Source organism: Mus caroli, unplaced genomic scaffold (genome assembly GCF_978045245.1).
Source record: "Mus caroli unplaced genomic scaffold, Mus_caroli_1 scaffold_16, whole genome shotgun sequence".
Taxonomy (NCBI): domain Eukaryota; kingdom Metazoa; phylum Chordata; class Mammalia; order Rodentia; family Muridae; genus Mus; species Mus caroli.
Window position 1 is genome coordinate 6,198,395 of NW_028227271.1, and position 12,482 is coordinate 6,210,876.

The window sequence follows — 12,482 nt, forward strand, 5'->3', positions numbered from 1 at the left end:
TACATGTGGTGTCAGGCAAAATACTCATGCACATAAAATAAAAAACAAAGACCAGGCATGGTGGTGCTGGAGGAGACCGGCAGATCCAGAGTCCCCTGGCCACCCAGCCTGTCCACCTCATGAGCACCAAGGACAATGCCTGAAGAATGACACATGAGGTTGTCCTTTGGCTTCCTCATGCATAACACCTATGTGTGTGTGTGTACAGGCATGCACACACACAGAGACAGGGTGGGGGGGAGAGACAGGCCATGCTAAACCATGCAGGGCATCCTAAAGTGAAGTTTAGGATGCTGTCCTAGTCAGGGTTTCTATTCCTGCACAAAACCTCATGACCAAGAAGCAAGTTGGGGAGGAAAGGGTTTATTCAGCTTACATTTCCACATTGCTGTTCATCACCAAAGGAAGTCAGGACTGGAACTCAAGCAGGTCAGGAAGCAGGAGCTGATGCAGAGGCCATGGAGGGATGTTAATTACTGGCTTGCTTCCCCTGGCTTGCTCATCCTGCTCTCTTATAGAACCCAAGACTACCAGCCCAGAGATGGTCCCACCCACAAGGGGTCCTCCCTGCTTGATCACTAATTGAGAAAATGCCTTACAGCTGGATCTCATGGAGGCACTTCCCCAACTGAAGCTCCTTTCTCTGTGATAACTCCAGCCTGTGTCAAGTTGACACAAAACCAGCCAGTATCAATGCTAAGAATGTAAGTAGATCTGAGAATTCACAGCATGAGATCAGAATGCTAAATGTGATTTAAAAGCTTCAACTGCTCTTGTTTGGTATTAACTGGGTTTTACAGTAATATCAAGCAGCAGGTGTGACTGAGGCACAGGTTGCAAAAATGATCCAGTACTAAATAACAAAAACGAGTAGCCTTCGCAAAACTGTAGAGAAAATGTTTCAGAGGCTATTTTTTTTTTATATATATAAGTGAGAAAAACCAGGGGCTGGGTAGATGGCTCAGTTGGCAAAGAGCCTGTCACAGAAGCATGAGAACATGAGTTCAGGTCCCCGTCACTGTGTGAAGACTGGGCACGGTGGTGTCCATCTATAACCCAGCACTGGGAAGTGGAGACAGGTGGGCCCTGGAGCTTTCTGGCCAGGCGCTAGACAACTGGTGACTTCCAGGGTCAGTGAGAACCCCTGTCTTAGAAAATAAGGTGGCAAGCAACTGAGGAAGACATCCAACATCCCCATCCCATGGCCTCTCTGTGCATGTACAGACACACAGACAGACAGACAGAGACATAACCTAGAAAGGGAAATGGGTAAACTGGAGAATTCAGTGCTAGCATTTTCTTATATGCTGGGTTTTGTTAAGAATGTCATTTTTAGTATGTGCTTGATCGGTACCTGTCATTGTCGTCGGTATGTGGACACGCCAGCAACCCAATTAGCCCAGTTATAGTGCTAAGCCCTGCTTTGGGTAACTAGATCATGGCTATCAGCGGACTAGTTATGACCTCTTAGTTTGAAGACTCATAGGGTGAAGTCATTAGACAAATACTGGAAATGAAGCCAAGCAAATGGGGGCAAGACCTAGGATTAAGCTTCGTCATCGTCACCTGCTGCTTTGCTGGTATGCAGTGGGAGGCTGAAGCCCATCTCAGCTGAGCACTGGACCTGACCACTTCTGGCGAGGTTAGAGTGCAGAGGAGGCTGGTAGAGGTTATTGCCCCCATCCCCCAAACAGTTTCCTTCCTCGGGCATCTCTGCCTGTCCTTTCCAGCCTCCAGAGGGCACTGTGCGCTCTGCTTCCGAACTGAGACCTGCTGCCCGGCACACAGGTTGGTGAGGCTGCTGAGGCTGCTCGGAAGGTGCTCCTTGGGGGCAAAGAAGACACAGTTGGGGTACCCTGCCTGTTCTTCCCTCAACACCCCCTGAGGTATCCCCCCTTAGGAAGCAGCTCTTCTAAGTTTCTCTCACAGGTGCCTACAAAAGCATACAGGCAACCAGAGACAGTGCAGATCAATCAAAAGCAGGGTTTATTTTTCTATCAAATTCCCAATCCATATCCAGCCAGTGGATCAAAGGTCCGTCAAGCCCTTCGATAGACCCTTGCGGGGGAGACTGTAATCACTTTGTATGGCGGGAGGGGGAGGCATTAGGGAACAGATGCAGAGGCAGCCACTGAGGGCTCCTCACGGGTGGGTGTCCCGGACACCACACCCATACCTCTGCAGCTGCACTAGCAACCCTACCTTCATGTTACTCTGGTCTGAAAACCTAGAACCCTGGTTCATCTCAACTTATAACGACTCAAGAGCAGCCAGAACATCTGAATCCAATTCTTCAACCCGCAGTTGAGTGCTAACTATTTGCTAGGCACAGACTAGGCACTGGACAGCGGTTTCGTTGGAAGGGGCGGCTTTCCCCTAAGTGCGGGAGGATGCTTTCTGTGGGCTGAGAGAGCAGTTTCTTCTTCCTCCTCCTCCACTTATGCCATGTGGTAAGTGGGCCAGCCATAGGGACAGACGGTAGGCTTCCTTCTACAGGTGTGGCCCCCGAGGAACCAAGAACAGGCTCTGAGCAGCTGTGGAATTCACCCCACAATCCACATAGTGCTGTGTCTCCAAGGTGCTCTGGGATATGTGGCCAATGTATGAAATCTTCACAGAAGTCCTAGCAAAAAAACAAAACAATGAAGAGACTTAAAAAAAACAGGAAATAGTACCCAGCGAATTTCTTACAAGTTGAGGGCTCCAGGCTCCTATCTTTGTGGTTATGTAACCTGGAGGCCAGAGGACCTTTCTGGTTATTCCAAAAACCTTGTCCTGAAGTGACCTTCTGGACTGTTTCTTAAGCAGGGATGCTACGACACAGAAGCCCACAGAGGGGCTTCTGGCGCCATCTGGGCACCTTTGGGTCATCACAACAGAGTGGAACTGAGGCGAGTGCTCCCAGCAGCAAGCAGAGGCGAGGGGGGCCACTCCGAAGCATCCACAGTCACTGACGACAGAGAACTCACTGGCGACAAAGCTGAGAGTCCTCACTCAAATCCCCAGATTTCCAACGTCTGTACTAGAGTCCGTCATCTCTACAGTGAACAGCCTCAGTCCCAACACTCATGGCTGACCCCTGAGGGTGAATGCTTGGTACTTACACCGCGAGAAAGCTAGGCTGGTCCTTACTCAGGATCACTCGTTTAGTGAAACTAGATCCCATTTCATACAGAGTATCTCTTTTAACTTTTTAGAAAATAGCTATTTCATGTGTTTAGGTGTTTCTCCCTGCATGTGGGTCTGTACGCAATGTGTCTGTGTGGTACCCACAGAGGCTAGAAGAACACATTGATCCCCTGAAACTGGAGTTACAGACAACTGTGAGCTGACATGTGAATGCTAGGAATCAAGCCGGGGGTCCTCTAGAAAAGCAACCAGAGCTCTTAACCATCTCTCCAAACAGTATGTTTAAGTCTTCAGTGGGAATCTGGCAGCCTGTGCAGGGGTTCCACCCCAAGAGAACACCAAGGGTCTCCTGAGGCTGAGCCACAGGGCAGGTGAGGGGGTCTCCTGTCAACCATGTGGCTCCAGCGAGTGTGGGAAGCTCACGGGCGGCCCAGGCTCAAAGCGAAAGGCCAGCAGGAGGGAGGGCAGAGGACCTACCTCATGAAGATCACAATGTTGTGTACCCGGATGGCAGGGAGTGTGCAGTAGAAGCTGTGGGATGCAAACACAGACACAGGACACGGTCACCTGATTGACAAGGGAGCAGCAGCACAAGAAAGGTGCCATCTCCCAGGAGACTTAGAGGGCAGTGTGGAGTTACACTGTCAAACTATGTGGGGCACCTTCTCTTTCCCATGCCTGCCCTTCAAACCAAAATGCTGCCAAGGACCACTGGTTCAGAGCCCCACAAGGTGTCATCCGCAGCCCTCCACACCACGCCCCTGCTTTTCAAAGCTGTTGTCTGTTTACACGCTGGGGTTTGAGGCTGTTTCTAGTGGTTAATACTCTTTAGAAAGCTCAGAACTTTAGTCATGTCACAATGACATCTCCTCTCAAAACCCCTGCAGAAAGCCAAAGCTAGGGAGTCCACAGGCCAAATCTGGGGCTCACGGCAGAGCCAGGGACACAGTCAATCAAGGAGGACTCTGACTATCTCCAGGCAGATAGTGTAATAGAGAGAACTCTGTCCTTACTACACGTAGGAAGACGGTCCTCCCACCTCAGCCTTCACGGTAAAATTCACCTGAAAATTAAACAAGACCCTCGTCAGCCTGTGACAGGCAAGCTTCTCACAACAGTATTAATGGGATCAACCCACAGATGCTGGCCATTCTTCCATCACATACAAAGCATCCCAGGAGCTTGAAATCAAAACCTTGGGGCCCTTCCCCTAGGGGCCTCAGGCTTTAGGCTATGGTCCCACCTCCTCTTAATTTGGTGACTCTCTTTCTCTCACCAATTCTTTCACTGTCCAAGCCAATCCTGTCCCTTCCCAACTGTCCATCATTACAGGTCTTCGGTGGGCAGAAGAGAGGAATGGGAAGGAACTTCAGCATCCATCCCCGCAGCATCCTTACAGCATTCCCACAGCATCCTCACAGCATCCTCACAGCATCCCCACAGCATCCTCACAGCATCCCCACAGCATCCTCACAGCACCAGCTCTCTTCCTTAGCATGTGGGCAGAGGCCCATCAACAACGACATACCAGGTGCTCACTCCTAGGGGCAATGAGTGAGACATTCGTGGTTGTGTACGAGCCGACCACAGCCTTCATGTACTGGACCTGGCTGAACAGGTTGGTGACCGCCACAGGATAGAAATTGGAGTTCCTGATCTTCAGGGTGGCCTGGGAAGGGCAAGGGAGAAAGCGCCAGGTAAGTGTCCCGGTCCAAGGCTGGCAAGTATACAGGCCAGGAAGGGAGGCCCTCCATCTTACCGTGACATCGAGGACCACAAGGGAGTCCTGTTCATTAAACGTGACTTGTGTCACTTTGATGCCGTTATCGTCCACAAGGACCGAGTGCGGAAACAGAAAGAAGAACACCAGGCCAGACGCCAGGAGACACAGCAGGATTGACAGGAGGACATACTGTTTTCTGCAAACGACAGCACAGGGCCCACCATGGTCAGTCAGATACCAGATACCAGAGCCTAAATGGTCCTGATTGACACAATACTGATGCAGTGAAAGGAAGCGAACAGAATCAGGAAGCACAGTCTGGGCGCAGAGCAACGGGGCAAGAAAAGGCCCTTCAGCCCTTCTGAACGCCATTCGCGCTCCAAAGAGAAACCGACGCTTTTATCTCCTAAACACCGCTCATCTCCCAGGATGGCCTCTTTCCCCAATCCCTTCCTCTCAGTTGACCCTTAAGACTTTTCTAGCTTCACGTTTCTTTGCCCAGACTGTAACACAAGACAGGGACATTTCACTTAAGCAAAAGTTCTAGGGGAAATGGGGAGGGCTAGGCTATAGTTCAGTGGAAGAGTGCTTGTCTAGTAAGCGAGAGGGCCTGGGTTCAAGTCTTAGTATCACCAATAAATAAATAAATAAATAAATAAATAAATAAATAAATAAGGAGGTAATAATCATAAATAAATGGATAAAGAAAATAAGGAAACAGGGCAGATATAAGAACAGACATCTTTCTCAAGTATTAATTGGTATTCTTTCATAGAGAGGGGTCGGGAACAGAAGAAGGTATTGGCAGATGAGAGCCAGCCAACTCACGTTCTCTGAGGACGTAGCCTCTGGTCACTGTGGGGGATCAAAGCCACCAACTCATTGACTTGCTCTAGAAAAGCAGCAAAGACAGAACTCATTCTGTAAATCCCACGTATGGGTGGCCCTTCTTGTCACATTTCACTGCCAACTGGCACAGCTGAGATTCATCTGGGATTAGACACTAAAACGTACATTTTTGGTTGGATGAAGGAATGGGTAAATGTAGAAATAGGAAAAGACAAGCTGGAGGGGAGGGGGGAGGGGAAGAAACAGATTAGCCTACAGAAAATGCCACAGACTATAAAACTTCTACCAGCGCTGTGGGGCTGCTGCACTGAGGCTGGGGGGCTCTTGCCTTCGCTGTCTTTGACGAAGTCTTGGAACATCTCAAAGCCATTGTCACTTTTCACTTGGAGCTTTGCTTGTTTGCAAGGTTCTTAAAAGCTCTAATCTCTGTGACTCCCCCCAACACCTAGGGTCAATTTAGTGGCAGCTGTTGCTACAGATAATCCAGGACCCACTCCTGAGCCCACCCCCTGGTATTCTGCTGACCCCTGGCTACTGCTCATGGTGCCTTTGTTTGTAAAGGATCTGCTAGAATATCTCCTTCACAATGCTGTGGCTATCCTTATGAGCAAGAACGACAGAGAAACATCTCTGTCAACAGATCCCACAGCAGAGAAATAAATATTCCAAACCAGAGAGGGGCTGGGAATCTGGAGTGGCCTAGGAAGATGTCTCAGTGGATACAGATGGGATTAGGTTGGCCCACGGGGAGTGTCTTTGAGTGATTTTCTTAACTGGGTTTACTGAAATAGGAAGACCCTCCCTAAATGTGGGTGGCACCCATTTCATAGGCTGTATCTCTAAATGAATAGGGAAGGGGAAACCAGGTACGAGCACTCCTCGCTCGCTGTTTCCTGTGACTATAAGGTGACATAAGCGATTTTAAATTGCTGCTGTTGTATAACTTGTCCTCAGTGATGGAGCTGTGACCTGGAGCTGTGAATCAGAATAAACCTTCATCCCCCAAATTGCCATTGTCAGAGTATTTTATCAGAGCAACCAGAAAAGAAACTAAGGCATTACTAAAGGAGTAGAAATGAAGAAGATAAAGGGTTCTAAGTGTAAGATTAAAAAAACAAAAACAAAAACAAAAACCTGGAGTCTGTCCATTTATCAGGGCAGCGGAGCTGGCTATAATTCAGGGCGGACTATGACTATGGAGGGCTGGCTGGAGCAGATGCCAGAGCGCTTTAGGTGATGGCCGATGGTCTCACCTGCTGGGATGTAGCCTGCTCCCTGGCAGGTGTGACAGGTGATGCTATTTCTCCCAGTGAACTCCACATAGGGAAACTGAGCGATGGCTTCCTCCTGATCTCTATCAGCCAGCAAGTCCTCCGGGTTGTCATCCTTCTTTCGCTGACAAAATGTGAGGGCAGAGGAGTGGTGAGACCCCATGTGTCATCTCCTATATGGGGAGGGGGGGTGGGAGTGGAGGTGGTGAGCGCGGTGGTTAGTGTCCATGTGGGGCCGCTCTAGGGGTAAAAAAAAAAAAAATCACTTCTGCATGAAGTGCAAAATACTGAGCGAGAGGCTGTTGTTCTAAGTGTGTGCCTGTGTGCGCAACACCGGCAGTTCCTACTGCGGCCCACATTTTGCAGCTGTGTCCCGTGTCGTGTCCGGCCTCTCCTCCCCCTGGAATTGGACGGCCCTCGCTGGATTAAGCTCTCTGCTCGGAAGACCCCATCTCCCCTCGTGCTCCCCCACCCCACCCCGCCGCTTCCTCCCCACTGTTTGCAAACTCAAAAGGCAAACAGGCTGCACCTCGGGCAAACAAACAACAGGCACCAGATTAATTAAAGGCCTCAGCGATCCCCATCCTCCACTCCCAGCCGAGGAGGCGGGCTCAGGTGACACCCCCGCACAGAAAAAAAAAGCCACGTTCCGAACGCGTTCGGGCCTCCGAGGCTCGGGAACGCGGGCGCCCCCGGACCTGTGGCGCACCAACTCCTGGCAGTTACTCCCGGGACCACTCCTCCCTCCACCTGCCCGCTCCAGCGAGTCCTCCGCGCGCCTCCGCCCGTGCGCACGCGCAGAACCGCGAGCCCGCCGGAGGACCCTGGGCGAGCGCCTGCGCCTGCGCCCTGAGCTCCAGCGCGTCCCTCCCGCCGCGCAGCGGCAGCGCACCTAGACACCGGTAGGGGGCGACAGAGGACCGCGGAGGTGCTCGGAGACAGAACGTCGCTCCTCTGTAGCCCCAGATCTGAGCTTCCGGATCAGAGCGCTTCTGTGCGAGAGGAGGACGGCCAAAGCCATTCTCTCCGCACAGGGACTCGGGGTGTAAAGAAACCCAAAACCCAGAACCTGTACTAGGTCCCGGCAGAGGATCTGAATGCCTAAAGAGCTTATGGAGAAACACTGTGACAAGGGGCCTGATTGGAGGCAGCTTCCATCGGAGTCCTGCTGGCTAGTCAAAAGAATGAAGCCCAAAGCTAAGTTTTGCAAGGTGATCATCCTATTTCAGGACCACTATCCACAAAAAACGTGAGATGGACATAAAGGGTTTGAGAGCTCCTCCGAAAGCTAAAGTGCCACAGAAGCGAAATGAAACTGGCGAAGAGGGCTAAAGAGCCCTGTGTGATGGTGCACGGGGCTTCCAGCATCTGAGAGACAGCAGGATTGCCACAAATTCAAATTAGCCTAGAACGTGAGTTTGAGGCCAGCCAGCAAAGTGAGACCCTGTTTTAAGAACAGCAAGAGGGCTGGTGAGATGGCTCAGTGGGTAAGAGCACCCGACTGCTCTTCCGAAGGTCCAGAGTTCAAATCCCAGCAACCACATGGTGGCTCACAACCATCCGTAACGAGATCTGGTGCCTTCTTCTGGAGTGTCTGAAGACAGCTACAGTGTACTTACATATAATAAATAAATAAATCTTAAAAAAAAAAAAAAAAAAAAAAAAAGAACAGCAAGAGAAGACTTATTTTATTTAAATGACGACCCTGTAGCCGTCTTCAGACACACCAGAAGAGGGCATCAGATCTCATTACAGATGGTTGTGAGCCACCATGTGGTTGCTTGGAATTAAACTGAGGACCTCTGGAAGAGCAGCCAGTGCTCTTAACTGCGGAGCCATCTCTCCAACCCGAGAAGGCTTATTTTGATGTTCTATAACTGGAAGGACCCATGTGAGCAGAAAGAGGTTGGCCATCTGCTACCTCTCTGTTTCCGTGTTGGATGGGCCTTATAATTGTCTAGACTCTATCTAACTGCCGGCCAACGTTAGCTCATTGAACCTTAAGATGAAACCAAGAGCAACCACCCGGCTTTCACCTTCTTCCCGCAACTATTTCCTGAAATGTTTTTACACAACTCTTTCTGTGACATTTTCAAACTACTTCTCTGTTTCTCCCCCACCCCTTTTAGATTTATTTATTTATTTATTTATTTATTTATTTATTTATTTATTTATTTATTTATGTGAGTACACTGTAGCTGTCTTCAGACACACCAGAAGAGGGCATGGAATCCCAGATGGTTGTGAACCGCCGTGTGGTTGCTGGGAATTGAACTCAGGACCTCTGGAAGAGCAGTCAATGTCTTAACAGCTGAGCCATCTCTCCAGCCCTACTTCTATGTCTCTTAATTAAATAACTCTGATGATATTGGGAGAAATAAAGGCTAAGCTAAAAACATATTGTTTGGTTCCCATTTGCAGTTAATGAACGCTGTGATACTGTTCTGGCCAGTTTGGGGGAAGGTTGTAGATTTTTTTTCTAGTAAAAATTCTGTGTCTCCTTAAAGTAGATAGAGACTCAGCTGATCCTCTCACTCTTCCTGTCTGGACCATGAGCCTGGTATTAGAGATTAAAATAGCCATGTTGTGACCAAGAGGCCATGAGGAACTCTGGACAGAAGGATAAAAGAAATATGGTCCCTGATAGAATTCTGATCTTCCTAGACTTCATGTCCTCACAGTGAGACACAATCCTAATAAATATAGGCACAGCACAAATAAACAGGAAAGACTTGGTCTTGGCTTTGGAGTTTTTGTTTGGATGGTTTGATTTGGTTGTTTTTTGTTTTGTTTTTGTTCTTAAATTTTTTATTATTTAAATGCATTTTATACATCAAACATATTAATATTATGGAGTATTTTGAGAATCAAATAATACATAAAAATTTGTTCAGCTTTTACATTCACATCCTAAAATATCATTAATGAATATTTAATACTATCCATAACTGAGGATCCTATATCTAACATTGAATACTAAAAATTGTTTCAAAACATACAAAATATTCTATTGTAATTAAGCATAGTAAAAGAGCATAAAATATTAAAAATGAGTCATTAAGGAATATATTCAAAAGCCCTTATATGATACCATCTGACATAGTGAGAGAGTATTTAAAACGCATTATATATTATATCTGTGTACATTGTCTAACAATCAATTTACTTTAAAAGATTATCAGAGTTTCTAGGAGAGAAATTATTTTATCAGTAAGTATATTTTTAAATTTTCAAAATAGCAAAAACTTTTTGAAGTTCTAACAGTGAGAAAAATTATCAATAATATTTCCATGATGTTTGTAGAACATGATTTTAATATTTTCAACTGTTAATATTCAACAAACAGTAATTATTTTAAGATATATTTCATTGTTATGTCTCCCTTTCATTTCTGATTTTGTTAATTTGGATACTGTCTCTGTGCCCTCTGGCTAGTCTGGTTACGGGTTTACCCATCTTTTTGATTTTCTCAAAGAACCAGCTGATGGTTTTGTTGATCCTTTGTATGGTTCTTTTTGTTTCTATTTGTTTGATTTCAGTCCTGAGTTTGATTATTTCCTGCCATCTACTCCTATTGGGTGAATTTGCTTCTTTTTGTTCTAGAGTTTTCAGGTGTGCTGTCAAGCTGCTAGTGTAAGCTCTCTCCAGTTTCCTTTTGGAGGCACTTAGAACTATGAATTTTCCTTGTACCACTGCTTTCTTTACATACGTTTACATAAGTGTTACATAAGTTTTGGTATGATGTGTCTTCATTTTCATTAAATTCTAAAAAGCCTTTAATTTCTTTCTTTATTTCTTCCTTGAACAAGTTATCATTGAGTAGAGCATTGTTCAGCTTCCATGTGTACGTGTGCTTTCTGTTGTGTTTGTTGGTATTTAAGAGAGCCTTAGTCCGTGGTGATATTATAGGGTACATGGGATTATTTCAGTCTTCTTGTATCTGTTGAGACCTGTTCTGTGGCTAATTATATGGACAATTTTGGAGAAGGTACCATGAGGTGCTGAAAAGAAGGTATATTCTTTTTGCTTTAGGATGAAATGTTCTATAAATATCTGTTAGATCCTTTTGATTCATAACTTCTGTTAGCTTCACTGTGTCTCTGTTTAGTTTCTGTTTCCATGATCTGTCCATTGCTGAGAGTAGGGTGTTGAGGTCTCCCACTATTATTGTGTGGGGTGCAATGTGCTTTGAGCTTTATAGTAAAGTTTCTTTTATGAATGTGGGTGCCCTTGCATTTGGAGCATAGATGTTCAGAGTTGAGAGTTCGTTCCTCTTGGTAGACTTTTTTTCCTTTGACCAGTATGAAGTGTTCTTTCTTATCTTTTTTGATGACTTTTGGTTGAAAGTTGATTTTATTCGATATTAGAATGGCTTCTCTAGCTTGTTTCTTTGGACCATTTGCTTGGAAAATAGTTTTTCCAGCCTTTACTCTGAGGTAGTGTCTGTCTTTGTCACTAATGTGTGTTTCCCATATGCAGCAAAATGCTGGGTCCTGTTTACATATCCAGTCTGTTAGTTGATGTCTTTTTTGGGGAGTTGAGTCCATTGATGTTAAGAGATATTAAGGATTAGTCGATGTCTGTTTTGGGGAGTTGAGTCCATTGATGTTAAGAGATATTAAGGATTAGTCGATGTCTGTTTTGGGGAGTTGAGTCCATTGATGTTAAGAGATATTAAGGATTAGTCGATGTCTGTTTTGGGGAGTTGAGTCCATTGATGTTAAGAGATATTAAGGATTAGTCGATGTCTGTTTGGGGAGTTGAGTCCATTGATGTTAAGAGATATTAAGGATTAGTCGATGTCTGTTTTGGGGAGTTGAGTCCATTGATGTTAAGAGATATTAAGGAAGAGTGATTGTTACTTCCTGTTATTTTTGTTGTTAGAAGTGGGATTATGTTTGTGTGGCTATCTTCTTTTGGGTTTGTTGAAAAATTACGTTCTTGTTTTTTCTAGGGTGTAGTTTCCCCCCTTGTGTTGGTGTTTTCCATCTATTATCCTTTGTAAGGCTGGATTTATGGAAAGATATTGTGTAAATTTGGTTTTGTTATCTTGGTATCTCTGTCTATGGTAATTGAGAGTTTTGCTGGGTATAGTAGCCTGGGCTGGCATTTGTGTTTTCTTAGGGTCTGTATGACATCTGCCCAGGATCTTCTAGCTTTCATAGTCTCTGGTGAGAAGTCTGGTGAAATTCTGATAGGTCTGCCTTCATATGTTACTTGACCTTTTTCCCTTACTGCTTTTTTTTTTTTTTTTTTTTTTTTTTTTTTTTTTTTTTTTTTTTTGAGACAGGGTTTCTCTGTATAGCCCTGGCTGTCCTAGAACTCACTTTGTAGACCAGGCTGGCCTCGAACTCAGAAATCCACCTGCCTCTGCCTCCCGAGTGCTGGGATTAAAGGCGTGCGCCATCACGCCCGGCTTCCCTTACTGCTTTTAATATTCTTTCTTTGTTTAGTGCATTTGGTGTTTTGATTATTATGTGTGGGGAGGAATTTCTTTTCTGGTCCAGTCT

General features: G+C 46.2%; 1 protein-coding gene across 3 annotated transcripts; it reads right to left on the reverse strand.

The window, feature by feature from the left end:
- Positions 1–1,969: 1,969 nt before the first annotated feature.
- Tmem106c (transmembrane protein 106C) lies at positions 1,970–7,782 on the reverse strand. 3 transcript variants are annotated; one of them, XM_021183652.3, is made up of 8 exons: positions 7,671–7,782; positions 6,955–7,145; positions 5,681–5,744; positions 4,889–5,048; positions 4,658–4,798; positions 4,143–4,192; positions 3,607–3,660; positions 1,970–2,623 (listed from the first exon to the last, which is right to left on the reverse strand). In XM_021183652.3, the coding sequence occupies exons 2-8, from the start codon at positions 7,133–7,135 to the stop codon at positions 2,491–2,493; spliced, it is 783 nt and encodes a 260-aa protein (XP_021039311.1). In that variant the 5' UTR covers positions 7,136–7,145; positions 7,671–7,782; the 3' UTR covers positions 1,970–2,490. The 3 variants fall into 3 exon arrangements, with proteins under 3 accessions (XP_021039311.1, XP_085687731.1, XP_029325285.1); XM_085831605.1 differs by having other exon boundaries at positions 7,682–7,741; XM_029469425.2 differs by lacking the exon at positions 7,671–7,782 and adding an exon at positions 7,502–7,613.
- Between the last annotated feature and the right edge of the window lie 4,700 nt (positions 7,783–12,482).